The sequence below is a fragment of the Camelus bactrianus genome, chromosome 5 (assembly GCF_048773025.1).
Source record: "Camelus bactrianus isolate YW-2024 breed Bactrian camel chromosome 5, ASM4877302v1, whole genome shotgun sequence".
Lineage (NCBI taxonomy): Eukaryota > Metazoa > Chordata > Mammalia > Artiodactyla > Camelidae > Camelus > Camelus bactrianus.
Window position 1 is genome coordinate 85,659,821 of NC_133543.1, and position 17,640 is coordinate 85,677,460.

The following is a 17,640-nucleotide window of genomic DNA, read 5'->3' on the forward strand; positions in this document are numbered from 1 at the left end:
CTTCCAATCTGCGAGGTCTGGCATCTGGGGCAGTTCTCCACGAACGCAGTTACTGAGCGGTCTGAAATGTATTAAGTCCTTACCATGATATTTAAGAATTCCTATGTGCAAAAATTTTTTAAATCATGTTGGAAAGACACGGCTTAAACAACTAGAAAAGCACACAGTAACATCTGTGCCCCCCAGCAGGGCCCTCATTTCTCCTGGGCAAGTCACCCAACGTTACCACGCTCAAGGTGCAGCCCCAAACACAGAGGGGATAAGAACCGAGAGAAGAAGGGTGCAGACGAGGTGTGACAACATAAAACTATTTTTGGAAAGGGATATAGGTAAGAAACCACTGTTTATTTTCCTTTTATCATTTACACATTTCCACTTTCTGAAAGTTACAAATCTACACAGAATGTAAATATTTTTCAATTGTCTGAAATTATAAAGAAAGATAATTTCTGGACACCTTTGAAAACACATGAGCTGTAAGGGAAATATCTGGATGCTTTTGCAGACTAACAGTGAACAACAGGTCAAATAAAATCCCAAATGTAATCTGAGGTAAATCAGTCAGACAATTTTCAAGGTATATGATCCGAGCAGCTGCTTAAGTTCTTTTTCACTCAAATTGGAAGCAAATTCTTGAAATAATTATGGTTAGAATGCATCAAAAGCCTAAAGTCATCTTACCCTGTTATATCGCAAAGATCCTATCTGAGAAGGTCAGGCTGGTTTTAGTAGGGAAGCTAGCTAGCACTGACCCTGTTTCAGTTGCCGTCAAAGACAGACATTCACGATGAATAATACAGGAAAATGCATTAAAGGAAGTGGGAAATGTCCCACCATGGAGGAGAAGGTGGTAAGAAAGAGCCTGTTAAAATGTTGGGAATGTGTCCCACAGATCTCATTATTATAGTAATTATTATAATTATCATTGTTAATAACAGCAGCTGTCTATTACAACAGGGCTGTGGTAGATTTCCTGCTAAGCACTTTACTTATTCCAGACAATTATATTATCTAATTATCTACTAGACAGTTATTCCTCACAAAAATCCTAGAAGTTAATAATTACTTTCCCACTGTACAGAGCAAATTATTTAATTTCTGAGTTGAAGTGTTTTTTCATGTAATTTGCTCAAGATTTCATAGTTTGTAAATGGAAGAGCTGGGACTCAAACCCAAGTCCTGTTCAATATATTTTGAACACTCACTTTCGGGTGCTAAGAATATTATGGTGAGCAAATGCTGCCGTGGCAGGTGACATGAATCAAATAATCCCATACAGAAAAGTTTAACTGTAACTGTGATAGGAGCAGCAGATCTCGGCAAGGAGGGGTGAGGGAGGAGGTCTAATGCAATCTGAGATCTAAAGGAAGAACAAGAGTTGCCTTGGGGAGAAGGGAGGGAAAAGCATTCCAGGCAAAAGGCACAGAATGTGCAAAGATGACACTGACTTGAAGGACAAGAAGGAGTGAGCTGAGGACAGAAAGGACAAAGTAAAATGGGGAGGGAGGTGTGATACGAATCCCGCAAATTCAGGTGAAATTGTACCTTGCACTCTATACAAATGTTTTATAGACCATGGTAAAAAGATTCTGTCTTTATCTTAAGCACACTGGGAATTTATTTTATTGCTGGAATGGTTTTCTCCCTTAGAGGTAATGGGTGAAGCCAGGTAGCAGTGCTGTGTAGCCTCTCAGAGGAATCTTTCAGGAGCGAGGACAGCATGAACTTCTACTGTACATCTAAACATCCCCAAAATGGAGTTTAAGCTGCAAATGGAAGAATGGCATGCAGCCTCTGGAGGTAAACTGAGGCACAGCTAAGGTTATCTCGGAGGGCCCAGGGCACGGAATACAGGCAACCCCAAGGGTAGCGGGATGAAATGGCACAGTAAGAAGCCCTGAGCTGAAGATGGGGGAACCCATTTCCAGCTGAAAGGCACAGCAGATGACTGTTTTCACAGCCCTGCTCCTACCCATGAGCTGTGTGGCTTTGATAAATGACTTGTTTTTCTGAGACAATTTCTCCATTTCTAATAATACCTACCTCACAGGATTTTGAGAATGATGTGAATTATAATACATGCAAAGTACTTAGAGAAGTTTTCTTTTTCCTGCACACAGTAAGCATTCAATAAATAGAAGCTATTATTGATATCATCATTATTGCTATTACTGTAAAAGATCAGGATTTGTGATAAGCAGTTAAGAAAGGGAAAAACATTTGCAAATATGTATCTAAGACAACATGTTCTCAGACTTGTATGTACAATACGAACCATCTGGAAATCTTGTACAAAATGTAGAGTCCAGGCTTATTAAGAGATAAGGCCTAGGAAATTGGTTTTACCTAAGCTCCTGGGAGATTCTGACATATCTGATCTAAGCATTTGAGAAACATGGCTTCAAGGTCTAGAATTTAAAATAAATATGAAGGCATCAAATAAAGTATTTCACTGCAGAGACTTAACTATAGGAATAAGTGTACACAACAAATTTCATATTTTATTTTTGCTAAGGCAAAATGAAACAAGTTCCCTTGCAAAATCTACTTCTAGGAGAAAACTGAATAATCAGAATTTGCTTGAATGGTAAAACACATAGTGTTTAGTTTTTAATAAGCATTTTCACTAGTTATTTGTATGTCACTGCATGCACCATTATCAAGAGAAACTAAACATCTGGACAGTAGCATATATGTTCTTTACTTATTAGATTTATTTTCTACCAAAATTAATAGAGCCTGCCTTCAATCATGTAGAGAAAATTCTTTCCTGCTAGGACACAACTGAAACTCTGCAGATTCTTTCACTTGAGTTCAGGGTTTCTCAACCTCAGTACTATGTGGTTACTGTAGGCTATTACTTACAAGAATTATTTACAAGTGATTCTTCTCAGAAAAATCAAATAAGCAACTAACTTCAGGAAAGGTGAAATCATTGATCTAATGCACACATCTGGTGAACAATGTCCATGAAAAGTGGAACCTGAAGGTATTATTTACTTCTTTTCTTCAAAAACCATTACACAACCCAACACATGGGATCTCTCTTGACCCAACAAGGACGTGACAATGCTGCTTGGCCTCTTTATAATAATAAACAATGCACATTCCTGTTTTATTTGCAAAAAATAATTAGCAGCAGCTGCTACTTACACAGAATTTTTAACAGAAAATATTTTACATACTGAACCCAAATATTTCAGAACTTAAAGAGCCTGAAGCCAAATGAAGCATTCTGCCTTTATTTATTATTTAAAATAAGGCATAACAATTAACTTCTACATTCCTTCATCTAATTTTTAAAAAATGACTAAAATATTTTCCTGAGACTCCAAGGAAACAGCTGGACACATCTGTCAACGAAACATCTCTGGAGTGAAAGAGAAACTTACGTTTAATACCATACTTACATGTGAGGGCTCAGTTCATAAAAATTTCTGTTCCTGTAATCTTCCACTTTCTCTGGTGAATAAATGGGCAGTAATCGGTATGGGTTAACGGATATAACCACACTTCCAATGTATGTCTGCAAAAGAAAGAATAAAATACACCCATCTTAACATCTTAAGTCTTAGCGTCGCATGGTTTCATCCTGTTAAAAACACTAGCTCTACTGCCCGATCATTCATTTTATACTTTTCAAGAACATTTGACATCACTGAAGACAGATGGTCAATGATGGTTATTCATTTTGCTGATAAATGGAAAACACAGATGTATACATTGAAAATGCCTTTCAAAGTAAATCTCTAGTTTAATTCATGATCCTGGATAAGAGTTCTCCAAAGCCCTGTCATACTTGCCAAAACTTTCGTCATCCATCCATGGCTAATTGTGAGCGAGAGCTATGCCTTCCCTGACTCCACTTAGAATGGGTTTCCTTCTCTCTTCTTTATCCTCCTATTTCAGTCTACAGTAGCCTGGGCTTCCCCTTGGCCCTACTCACACCCATACCTGTCCAGCAGGGCCTTGACTTTGGCACTGCCCTTACATGGACGGTCAGTCTCTACAATGGGCTCAGACCACATACAGCTCAATATTAAAGCAACAGTTATCCCTCGGGCAGTCAAACAAAGTAATTTTATAGCGAATGGACTGTAAGATCAGAATTTAAATGTACTTTCTGAAAGGGAGTTCCTTTCATGTTGAATTTAAATTTAATGCAGAATTTAAATGTACTTTTGGAGGGATCAATGCTTTTTTGGCAGACAGTAACCCTCTCACACTGCAAACCAGAACACTATCTTCCTTTCCATTACGATCTTAAATTCTTGGCAGCAAGAGCAGTGTTGGTTTAGGTCGTTTTGTACGAAGACTAGCACAATGCCGTAAGCAAAAGTCACTTAACTGTAACTCATCTTAGCAGCTCCATTTTTCCTTTCAGTTTCAACATGATAAAGATGGCTGGCAGCAAGGAGTAGGGGGATGCTAACAAAAAGATACCAGTGATAAAAAAAAATTTTTTTTTTAAGAAAAACGTGAAAAAAAGAAAGAAAGGAAGGAAGGAAGAAAAATGTCACCTCCAACTTCCCTACCTTTCCAGGGTCATGCAACAAAAGGTGACATTTTTAGAGCAACAAGTTTTTCCAGTATTGTCACTATTGGTCTCAAGGAGATTTTCAGATCTTTCTAGAAAATTAAACAGAACAGAAAACAGAACAGTACAAACGTTCTGATTTTTTTTAAACATGGGTCACAATTATTTTAATTATAAAAGACTTTTCCCCCAATCTGGAAAACTGAACAGGTCACTGTTACACCTACTTTCAACCTATAAGAATACAATCTTGTCAGAATAGACAAGACTGCTGCTGTGAAAGAAAAGCTCTCAGTTTCCATGAAATTTTTAGCATTTATTTCTGACATCCTAGTACTAGGATCCAATTAATCTGGCCGGACAAGAGATGACTCCAACAACGTTCCTAACTAATATCCCATTTAGACAAGACTTTTCCAGGAAGGTCTCTTCACATTCCAACCCACCCAGGCAAGAAGATGGGAGATGCTAGACGCTGAATCATTGTCTGAATAGCTTATAACTAATATACTAGAATTACTAAGATTGATAGATATGAAAATAGAATAATTTATTCCTTTAAAATCTGTTGATTAAAGGTTCAGCTTTCTTTAGTAGAAAAGTACATGAATCTCCTTTTAATGTAACTGCTTTAGCAGAGAAACTGATTAAGTTGCTCTTTAAAACAAACTTCACAGTGGCTAAATTCCTGATAAAAATCTGCCTGTGTGGCATTCTTACATGGAGAACAAACTTGGATGCCCCAAATCCAAAATCAAAAGCCACAGTCCTAATGTTTCAAGTTTTTCTTTATTACTTGTGACTTTCATATATACGGAATTATATAGAATTATGTGTGCTTTTTTTTCCCCAGCTGTTTTCTTATCACCTAGAACAGGTCTGGCCCATGAATGATGCCCCATAAATATTTAACTGAATGACTAATTCGCACAGGGCTTGTTCATCACTAGGAGAGTGGACAGCACAAACCATTCTCATACAATTATTCTTCTGTTGAAATATAATACCAAGTACACTACCATACAGTGCCTAATATTTTATTAAATTTGTATGCCACGTATTGCCACTGAACAAATCCTTAAACTATATCTTTCCCCACCGAGTCCCCTGTCCTACTGTGGTAGACTGTTTGCAAAGATGGCCGGAACAATTCCTACCACCCCTGTGTGTACACATACCCTTTGAAATGGGACTCTGCCACTCGTTCTATAAGACATAGAGTTTACCCTCCACCCCTTCAATCTGGACATTATGAGATCCAAGCAGAGGCTTGAGCATTCATGTATTAGGTTGTGCCCCCTTTTTTAATGACTGTGAGTAGAAGCCATAATGTTAGTGAGCTTGAGCTAGCCTGTCAGAGAGGTCACGGAGAAAACTGAGGCACCTGTAGATAACCGGCAGACATAGGAGCAAGAACATTCTAACCACCCAGCCCCTATTAGGCCACCAGATGCTGAAAGCCACATGCGTGATTCTAGGTGAGACCAGAAGATGCACCAAGCCGGACTCAGCCTAAACTGCTAGCCGGAGAATCGCGGAACTGTGCGCAAATAAATAACTGCAGTCTCATGCCATTACCTGAGGCGGTGGGGGAAGTTGTTACACAGCAACAATGACCTTACCGATACACCAACATGACTCAACTAGTCAGAAAGAGAGCCCGTCTATCAACCTAAACAAGCAAACAGTAAAAGAAACTGTGCTCTCTTTATTCCACTTTACAGTATACGTTCCAGATACGTATCCTCTAACCTTGAACTCCTAGGCTTGTCCTCTACTGTGATACGTGCCCTTGCTGTTTATGACTTCTTCCTTGAAGGTTCTACGTGCATTAGTTAACGATTTAAATATTCCCACATCTGCCAACAGAATAACTCAAAGGTTCATTAGTGACAATCCTCCTCTCTCTGGTAGCAGCAGATGAGCTGGGTGGAGCTTACAATCCTCCTCTATTCAGGCAGCTATCCACTCTACATTCAGGTAGCTGCAATAACAAATCAAAACTCCTTTCCAGGGAGCAGAACAATAGTGACCAGACAGTTTATTTTTACATAAATTAACATTTGGACTTACAAACAATATACATTTGTCCCTCAGTATCCCTGGGGAATTGGTTCCAGGACTGCCTGCAAAGACCAAACTCCAAGGATGCTCCAGTCCCTTCTATAAAATGGCATAATATTTGCATATAACTTACACGCATCCTCCCCAATACTTTTAGTTACCTCTAGATTACTCATAAAACCTTTTACAATGTAAATGCTATCTAAATAGTTTTCAGCTCATGGCAAAGTTTTTTGCTTTTTGGAACTTTCTGGAATTCCGCCACCTCCCCCCACAACCAATACTTTCAACCTGCTATTGGTTGAATCTGCAGATGAGAAACCCACAGATACCAAGGGCTGACTGTACTTCATTATTTCCTTTAACAAGCAACTGTATACAAATTGAAGTTGGTGTTTTCATATTGCATCATGCTCTAAAAAGGATCGCAAACTAACTCATTAAGTAACCACTGGAATTAAAAAGTTGGTGGTAAGACACAGTTTTTTTAAACTCAAGTATGTGCGTCAAAGAGCTGGGTACTATGTGTCCTTTTTATTTTGAACATGCCAAGGAGAAAAAAACAAAAGAAGAAAAGCGTGGTAAACCTTGACAAAGGGGAGCAGCAAAAAGGATCCACCTCTTGCCCCCTAGAGCTCCACTCACTCACTCGACTGGAAATGAGAGGTAGGCACGCACTGCGCCCAACACCAAGCAGCTCCGGACCCACCGGACAGTGCCAGTGCCAAAAGAGCCCACGAAAGGCCTCCAGCACCCAGCTCATTCCCTCCAGGCCACTTCTGGGCTGCGCTCACACTCCACCTGGTCCCTACGGCCCAAAGGGCGCACAGAGAAACTCCGGCCGGAATCCAGGGCGTGTTCTTCTACTAAGCTGATCACACAAAAAGCACTCCTTCCCCTAGAATGGACTACCTATCAATTAGGTCTCATCTGGCCTCTCCAACAGAGACAAGTCTGGCTCTCATTACCCTCAATAGATGGATGGATGGATGTGCTCAATGTACTTGTTTACTCAGCGTAACCAACCTCCTAGCCACACAGCCCTCCTGGCTCACCCGTCCATGCTCCCATCCTGCAGCACCCCAAGTCCTGAGGCATGCACACCACCACCATGATAACAGAAAGCCCCCTCCACTCCCACTGCCCTGGGGAACCATCTTCTGACATCTCAAAGGGAGAAAGGAACAGGAGGGAAGGGAGAGGGGAGGGGAGAGAAGGCAACGAGAAGGAAAGAAAAGAAAAAGGTTAAGAGAGGAGGACAGGCTCTACCTTTCTACAAACTCAATTAGCAGGTTTATCTTTCACTCAAGGGCAGACATTAAATCAAGAATGTACAAACATTCCTAAGTCAAAACAATCTCCGTCTTCATACTTCAGATATCTCTAGAATTCCAGCACAGATGCCTTGTGAATAACCAAATAATACTTGAGTGCTCCTATTGTGATTACAGAGAAAACTGAAGTCTTTTCCGGAGGACAGGCATCCAGCAACCTCCACTCTCCAGACCACAGTTCAGAACCCAGAGGAAAAGTCCCCTGATGGATACATAACCCAAAGGCCCTGCCTTTTATTCTGTGAGAAAGTTCTTCCAGAACTCCCTCCTCAAAGACTATTTCAATGGTCTGGGGCAGGGGCAGGCAGGCCCGTCTTCTGCAGTCTCCCCAGAGAAAGGATGGGTAACCAGAGTTGAGAACTGCTTTTGGCCTCCACCTTCAGAGCTCACAGGACCAGGTTCTACTCTCAAATGCAGCAACCCTGCCAGTGCCGCTGCTGGCCTACCTTCTATTTTACCTTCCCCTTTAAATTGTCCTATGTAATTAATTCTGCAAACATTTCAAAAGGAAAAAATAAAACTTCTAGCATCACTTTCATGTTAGCCACGTTTCTAAGAAACGTGGTACACAGCATCTCTGCACACTACAGAGAAACCACGGCAACATCTGTAAATCAGAGCTTTCCTGCGGAGGTGTGTTTCAAGCGTCTAACTACGATTCACTGCAAAAAGTAAAATTTTCACCACAACCAAGTACGTGTATGTTTGAGTGTGTATATACATACACATACATATATATATATGAAATAAAAGTTCACAAAACCGTTAATATCTTTATCACATGCAATGTACTGATACCCTTTGTTCAATTCTATTCGCTACAAAATATTTTAAAACTGCTGATCCTAACCTAAACCCAGTGGGTGGTTTTCCTCACCCATTAATGGGATGAAACTCGTAGTTCAAAAATTACTGCTACAGAGCACCTCCTACCTTTTTTGCAGTTGTTGTTGGCTGAGATGCCAATGAAGGCCAAGAATCTTCCCCCTCCAAGAACACTCGTATAATATGCACATAAAAGTTTGTGCATTCCCTCCAGGTTAAGAGCTCCCACCCTAAGGGAAGAAATAATGGCCACTAGTGGAAAAAGGAAAAGGACAGAAGGGAAGAAAAAGAGAAAGAAAAGCAAACAAAGAAAAAGAGAAAAGGAGCAAGAAGTGATCAAAATAACTCTAAAAGTACAAAAACAGAAGAGCTGTCCAGAGCAAGAGCCAACAGCTTGGATCCGCGGGCCCTGAGTCAGAACACAGCCCAACCATCAAGGGCCAAAACGAGAGAGAGCATTCTGTTTTCGACGACAAGGGCATAGGCAATACATTTTGGATGGATATCTAATCAAAAAAACTTTTCTCAAGTTAAACAGAGAAGCACAGTTTTCATATTTCGTGTGTCTCAATTATGTGGAACTGTCCACACACATCACCACGATGCCAGGTGAACGAAACGTCAGTACACAGACAAAGAAAAGCCAGAAGAGTTTCACATCTTTCATATCATACTTCTTCCCAGGGCAACATTCTTCTTTAGAAGCCCTAAACCCTGAAAGTTTGTATTTCAATTCACCATCTGAAACCAAAAATAAAGTTATAACTAAACCATAAAATATTGTGCAAAGAAATCCTACAATGACTCCTTTTCACCAGGATGACCTCTTTTCAAGTATCAACTTCTTCCAAAATAATATTTTTAAAGCCCCTGCTGTGCTGAGGCTCTAACCAGGCATCCCATCTGCCCACCTACCAGCTTCCTTATTTTCTTCAGAATGAATTCCAGTTATTTGTTTACAGTCTCTGCAGTTTCTTAAAAACTCGTCCCCCACACTTATTACAGTGCTGGTATACAATGTATACCGAAGCACCTTTCTACTGAACTCTTCCTAAATCACCATGAGATAGAAATGAATTCTCCATTTCAACGTTCGTAACAATGGAGCACAAAGACGCTAAGTGGTATGACCACATTACCTAATGGAAGTGGAATCAGGACAAGGAGCCAAGAATTTGCTCACTCTTCCTTGGGGCACACAGTCCATGTTGTCTGTCAGGCCTGGGAAGCTTTGGCAGAAGCAGCCGAGAAGGCCTCATCACAGGAATTTGTGTTGTACAAGGCCTTACAATGGTGTGTTCACCTTTGTAGAACAGAGAGCTACTCTGCTGGGCAGAAGCCTCCCATTGGACAATCCGAGGAATGTTGAAATCCTTACACTACCAGGAGTAAACAAAAAAGGAAGAGGGAGAAAAGATCTAGTTACAGGGGAAATTTTTCATCTCAACGGAAAAGTGCTTTTTTTTTATGTTTATCCCAGCAAAGTTGTCCCAGTATCATGAAGAAATGCAAGACATGGTATCATAATCATCACCATCCTTTAACTGCAGAGAAATAAATCAGGAAAGTGGGGATGCAACAGGTAATGTTTATTTAAATATCTTACCGGATGTTAATTATTTAGTCTAAAACAGCATCAGAAAAATACTGAAGACTACGTTGGAGTTCTTCACGTCCCAGTCTCCAAGCCATGTTACCTTCACCTCTAAAGTAGTAACAGCTGAAATCCAGGACTCAAGTAAGGATAACCCTTCACCTGGCTGCACAACCACACTGACTGCCTTGACTGAATTTAGCTGACAACCATTTAACAAGCAAGCAACGCATTTATCAAGAGCCTTCTTTATGCAAAAGCATCCAGTCGGGCATAGTGAAAAGATAAGACACTCTCGTGGTCTGTGCCCCTGAGGAACTTATAAGAGAGCTTAGAAGGTGAGACTCTTATAATCATAAAATACAAAATTTAAGAGTTAACTACTCTGTATCTTGCAGTAACTTACATTGAAAAAGAATATGAAAACGAATATATGTGTGTATACGTATGACTGAAACATTATGCTGTACAGCAGAAACTGACACATTGCAACTGACTATACTTCAATTAAAAAAAAAAGAGTTAACCACTGTAGCCACAAAAACAGGTGAAATAGGATTTAAGTGACTGTTAGCTAAGCGAGTATATTAGTCTCCTTATCTTACTGTATAAAGGAGTGCTTTGGGTTTAAATGAAGGAAAGGTCATTGCCAACTGCAGAGATACGAGAATGGTCCAGAGAAGTCAGAGGATTTGGGCAGGTCTAAAAGGATGGGCAAGATTCAGATAAAGAAATGTTCCCCCAAAGAGTAGCACACGAGATTTTAGGTTTTAGGTCGTAAGTGAACTCCACCCTTTTAAAAAAATTTTTTTGCTAAGATAATTGCATTCTTCAAAATGTATTTTTTTAAAGTATGAATTGCTAGAGACTCAAAACAGATATCTGTACACCCAAGTTCAACTGCAGCATTGTTTACAATAGCCAAAAAGTGGAAGTAACCCAAGCGTCCACTGACAGATGAATGGATAAACAAAATGCGGTTTATAGATACAATGGAATATTATTTAGCCTTTTAAAAAGGGGAGGGGAATTCTGATATCTGCTATAACATGGATTAAAGCATGGCATCAAGGCCCACCTGACTGCATTTCAGACACGCGGAAGAGGACAGCTTGCCACTAGCTAAGACATCCTGTGAGGAATAGCCCAGAGAATAAGACTGGGGTCGAACTGCAGAGCCTCAAATGTCAAGGAGAGGCCTCTGAGCTTCAGTTTAAGACCAGTTTTGAAGTCAGCGCATGGAGTGAGAGTGTTGGATGATAAGATTGAATCTGAACCTAGGTCATTCTGACTTAAGTGTTTTGAGCTCTTTGCGCCAATTCTACATCACACAGTATTATAATGCACAAAATGTACCTGAGATCTTGTGCAAATCTTACTGCAAGTTATTTGGCGAAGCTTCTTAGTTTTGTGTGAACTTGGGTACATTACTTAACTTCTCCAGGCCCCAGTTTCGTCATCTGGACCAGGAGGATCACACTGGTTCCTCCCTCTGCCTAATATGAGGATTAAATGAGATTGTGTGTTAAAGCAAGAACCACAGCATCTGACACACAGCAAGTGTTCCATAAATATTACCTGTGTGATTCCCAAAGCTCACAGTTTGGCTCCACTGGGATCTACTGGCCACTGTAAGTTGCCAAATCAGGACTCAAAAGCCCACAGCATATGTTAATACCACAGCTAAAGTCACTGAGGAGTCCTATAATGCTGAAGTCTTACAAAATGGCCTTTGTATACAGGGAATGGATAAGCTATCAGAGGAGCCACATGAGGTACGCATGGTCTTAATGAAACTAGTATGAAAAACCAGGATGCTGAGAATATGACTCTACAAGACGAGCTGGTGGAATCTTCAGAAATGACAACATGCTATTCACTTCTTGGATCTCGGATCCTGGGAATTTGATCACAAGACATCAGGACATTATGGGCCACAATGTTTTTAATTAGACGTCTGTAAGATTTCCCAAATTTCCCCTGAAGAGGGCTTTTGTCTTAATTTTTTTTTAAGACACAGTTTGGTCTACCAAATGCTTTGGTTGGTTTTTTAGACACAGTTCAAAATTGTGAAAAACTGCCTAAGTGAAAAATTACAAACTGATTTCAGCTTCTATCTGAGTCTTCAATCTACAACAGTGGAATTCAGTATGTACACCTCACACCCCCAGTCTGAGAATGTATTTGTGATACATATGCAGAATATATATACAACCAGTAATAACAGCCTATTTTTTTCACTGAGAAAGAAACTGAAGGCATTAGAAGGTTTTAAACACTTGCCCCAGGCCTCACCATTACTGAAAGAGGCAGTTTCGGGCCAAAGCTTTTCACCAAGGTCTGTGATGTTGGAACAGAGAAGTGTGATTTGGACAGGCTCTCTCAGCTGCCAGGCACAGAGATGTTCTCAAGATACATCAAGTGCTGAAAGTTTTACTGTAATAATGACACACCCAGGAAGCCTCAAGGAACCCATCACTGAGCTACAAGAAGAGCTGGGCGCCAAGAGTGAGCGTGCGGGGGTGTGGGGCTGCATTACAGGACAAAGAAACACAAGTCTGTGAGGTCTTCCTTTCCAGTCCCAGTATCCACATGCTCATCCCCCGCTCTCGCTCCTGCCACTAACTGGTCTTCTCACTTTCTACTCCACAGCTGGTCTGCTTCAGAGACTCCTATGCATCGTCCCTGCCCGCTCACCACGCATCACAGCCTCCCACGTGACTGCCAGCATCTGCTTCCACTGATGTTTCATTTTTACAGTATTTCTCAACTCAGAGTCTGAGGAAAGAGTCAAGCCCTCTGCTGTGCCATAAATCACTGGCTTAGATCAGGCGGGCTTGTCAGGCACGGTCACTGTCAGGCTAGTCTGAGACATGCCTTAACTACCATCATACTATAAGCCTTGGTTCCTGTGCTGCCAGTCATTTCAGACTACGAATTAAAGAACTATATATGAGTTCCACGCCACGCCAAAATACTGGCTAAAAATATCACCTCGGGCAGCCTTTCTTCAGAGCAGGATAACACAACACCACCTTATCTTCACTGAAATAAACTCTGTAATGAGACAAGTATTTTCCAAATACATATCATTCTCCGGACCCTAATAATAATGAAGCTCTCTTATCTAAGGTACAGAGTGGTCCTGTGTTACAGGTATACTGCCAGCTACAAGTCTTGAAAATAATACTATGTGGCTAAATGAAAGCACTAATCCAACAAAAATGAAATCTGGTATTCATTATAGAATGCCAAAGAAGGAGAGGAAAAGAGAGAGGCAAAGAGAGAGTCAGGGAAGCAAAGAGAGAGAAATTCTAATTACAAGAGAATCTCAGTGTCTAAAATCTTGAAGAAAAGTCATTCTGAGTTTCCAAGGTTTCCAGATGGTCATGGCCCCTCTCAGGTACTCCACTCCTACTACGTATGTGCCAAGCACTGGGCTAAAATGCCCCTTAGTCTCAAACACAACTCAACAAGGTAAGCCTCGAGACCTGACTTTATAGACGAGAGAACTAACCTTCAGTTATTTACAATGGTCACAGTGGTTGTGAGTGGCCAAGATTCAACCTCAGGTCTGTTTGCCAAAGGTTCATGCCTTTCCCAGTAATGCCACCTAATGTCTCACCCTACACTCCCTTTGTTGAGGAACAAAATAGCCTCTCTTTAGAAATGAGGATTACCATGAATACTTAACTGTACTATCCATGTAAGAGGAGAGAAAGGTGCATGCGTGGAGGGGAGGGCTGCGAGGGCCACATGGGTTGGCCACACAGCCCTTGTGCTGAACTGATTCCTCCTCCCCCTCCACCTTGTGCTCTTAAAGGTAAAGGACTGTGTGCAGTTGTCAGTCGCCTGCCATCCAGTGAATATGACGAGAAACAATCTCCTCCCAAGATCTTCTCCCACCTTCCAGAGAGGAAAACACCAGCCTAACGGTTGCGAGCACTTTTCTTTGACTAGGGAATGCCTAGGACTTCAGAACTGAGCACACTTGTTCCATGTCACACTAGTTCATGTCACTGCACTGTTGAATGCTAACTCAACACGCGGCAGGAATACTGCTTATCCCCTTCAAGTATTTGTCTGGCTTATCGAGACTGCCTTGTTCCGAACCTACACATTCTGCAAAATCATAGTCAATTATGATGAACAGCACTTTGCGGACTGAGAACGCTTTCATATTAGTGGTATCACTGACACTCATAGCAACTGTGTAAAATCAGCAGGACCATTATTTGGAGCATGAACTCCGGAGCCAGACATCCTGGGTGTGAATCCTAGCTCCATCACCTACTCACTGTGTGACCCTGGACAAGCTACTTAGTCTTTCTGAGCCTTAGTAGCCTCACATGTAAAATGAATTTTAAAACCTACAGTGTACAGGCCTCTAGTAATACTTAAATAAACAAATACACGTAAGGTGCTTAGAATAGTATACTGTACCAATAAGGACTTGACACACGTTAGCTGTTATCATATATCATTTTATCAATAAGGGAACAGTCCCCAAGTAGTTAAAGCACCTGTTCCAGGTCTCACAGACGGTAAGGGGCAGAGCCAGGACTGGAGCTCGGGTCTTGGCTCCTTAGTACCCACCACACCGCTACCAAAAGATGAAACCTCTGCAGACCTGAGGTCGGGCCTTAATTTCCTCCAAATTGGAGTTCAGTGTAACTTCAACCAGAGCATTTAAATTAATATATTATAAATAGTACACAAATATATCAAGTACCATATAGTGCCTGCATGATGAAACAACTCTCTGAGCTTGGTAAATAACAGACAGATGTGCAGCCATCTTGCAAGCTCTAAGAGGAAGAGACGTGCCAATCACTGAAGGTTTCAGAAGAGCGTGGACAGGTTGAAACTGGCAAGTTAGTACCAAAAATGATTGTTTTGAAAAGTATTATAAAACTGTCCAAGAGACAGACTGTGCTCAGAAACTAGACACAACACTTCTTCAGCTTTGTGATCTGCTGTTTTTCACCAGCTTTATCCAGCCTTCTCATGTGGTGTTCTCCCTTCCAAACACCAAAGCTGTTTATACTCTTGAAAACACGCACGATTTGTTCTCCATGGTTCCTCCATAGTCTACCTTCCCCATGAGCCGAGCAGGCTGTCTGCTCATGGGGAATCCCTCATACACAGTCAAGTCCAGGCATTTCACTTTGCCAGCTCAGACCCCCTCCTCCTTCACCTGCTTGGTCAAGGTGGGAGGGCAGGTGGCATTAAAGAAGGTTCTTGTCTCCCTCAAATCTGCTGGGTCTGGGGTCTCTGGGCAAAGGCTCAGCCATCTAGATGAAGAACCTCCTACTTCCAACTCTAAAACAACAAACAAAAAAATTTGATTTTTAATCAAACTTACATAACCTGGAAGGTGACCTACCTTAACTACCATTACTTCTGCAAAGGGCCTAGGGTACTAAGGTAAGAAAATCACATTTTTATGTCATGTAGCCCTGTACTATGATTTTTTTTTCCCCAAAAGCATTTGTTACTTCTATAATTTTTGTTAAAGAAGGCTTTTTAAAGGAAATTTTAAAAAGAAAAAAAAATTGGGTAGCAGGAATAGCACTAAGCCAGACGTTTGCACTCCAGCCCTGCTCTCTGCCAGCAACCCCAAGAGCCTGGAAAAGGGCCAAGGCTCTGACAAGGCTACAGTCCTGGCTGACACCTCGATGACAGCCTGGTGAGACCCCAAGCAGAGGACCCAGCTAAGCAGAGGACCCAGCTAAGCCGTGCCCGAACTCTTGCCCCACAGAAATAGTCAGGTAATAAATGTATGTTATTTTAAGCCACTAAGTTTGTAGCAATCCATTCTGCAGCAAGAGAAAGCTAATACACCATGTACACCAAATTCTCAGGAATAAACGTTGTATCTATAAAGGTAGGAAGTTTCCTGTGTACAAATGAAAAGTGGTTTTGACAGTTCAAATGAATATATAAATGCTAAATAGTATTATTTTCATTGACTTATTTTAAACCAAATATATTATACTTATATGTGAGTATCTTTCATAAGAGTCTTTGATCACATCTGTATGGGGATTCTAATTCTACTACTAACTTCTAAACATTAAGACAATTTCTACTAAACTTTCAAAGCAGTCACTCTTACATCTACAATTTGTTTACTTAAGATGCTAAAACTGGACTAATTCAGACCTCTATATCTGGATGATCCGCACCTAACAATTCAGAGAGAAAACAAACTCCATCTACTTGTCAGCACCAAAAATACTTCCTGTCAGAGAACAGACACTTTGGTTCTTTTGTTTCCAAATTTGCCCTGGGCCTTGTTCTTGCCTAAATTGCAGCTTTCCTGTTCCTGAACAGAACCACAGTCCTGACCAGTCACCCTAAAAACAGAATCACGTCTGGCTGGGTCTCCTATATTACAAGACCATGCAAAATCCTGCCACCATTCCACCTGGCTGGGGGCGGGGGTGGGGAGGCAGGGAGGGGGTCTGACAAAGGCCAGACAGAACGCAGAAGCACAGCACTCGGGAGCGTCAGAACCAGCATCTCCCACCACTTCCCCACAGAGGCTGCTAGAGCAATGGCACGTCCTGCAGCTGGTCCCAGCTTGAACCGCACTCCGCCAAGGGTGAGGAATCGAAGCATACAGTCTGAGACCCTGCCTGTTACGCCGTGGGCCAACATGCCCTCTCCCTGTTCTGACCTGACCCGCCTCCATCCCCAATGGAACCGCCTTCCTGCAAGGACCACGTTGTCAACATCAGGAACTGTCTCAGATTTAGAGCCTCTGCCCGGCTACAGAGAAGGCTGTGAGCCAACTCAGGGCTTCTTAAACAGGTGTGTGAACCCACCTCAAAGTGAAGAACAGATAATCCTGAGGCATGCACTTGAGTATCTTTCATAAGAGTATCAGGTCTCATTTTTATGGGGATCCCAATTTGAGTACAAACTTCTAAAAATCAAGACAATTTTTACCAGACTTTCAAAGCAGTCCTCTTACAACTATAATTAGTTTAACATGAGATCTTGAAATCGGATTAATTCAGATCTCTGTAACTAGATGGTCCCCAACCTGACAACTCAGACAGAAAACAAACTAAAACTACTTGTCAGCACCAAAAATAGTTCTTACTCAAAGAAAGGTTCTAAGGAACATGTTAGATTAAAGCAAAACCATACGTATTACAGAATAGAATAAAACACCGAATGACTTTGGAAGCAAAGATTTCAACAAACTTCCCAAAGTGGACGGACTTCAACTATGCCCCTCCCTGGGACCTCTGTGTACTCTTCTCTGCCACTTTTCT

At 41.3% G+C, this 17,640-nt stretch overlaps 1 protein-coding gene across 5 annotated transcripts in view; it reads right to left on the bottom strand.

Annotated features, from left to right (window-relative positions):
* MYO1B (myosin IB) overlaps positions 1–17,640 on the bottom strand; it is a 167,654-nt gene that overhangs the window by 116,085 nt on the left and 33,929 nt on the right. For all 5 annotated transcript variants that reach the window (XM_010948705.3, XM_074364255.1, XM_074364254.1 and 2 more), the window contains exon 3: positions 3,411–3,526. In XM_010948705.3, the coding sequence (XP_010947007.1) occupies positions 3,411–3,526 (116 nt within the window). The remainder of the gene's footprint in view (positions 1–3,410; positions 3,527–17,640) is intronic.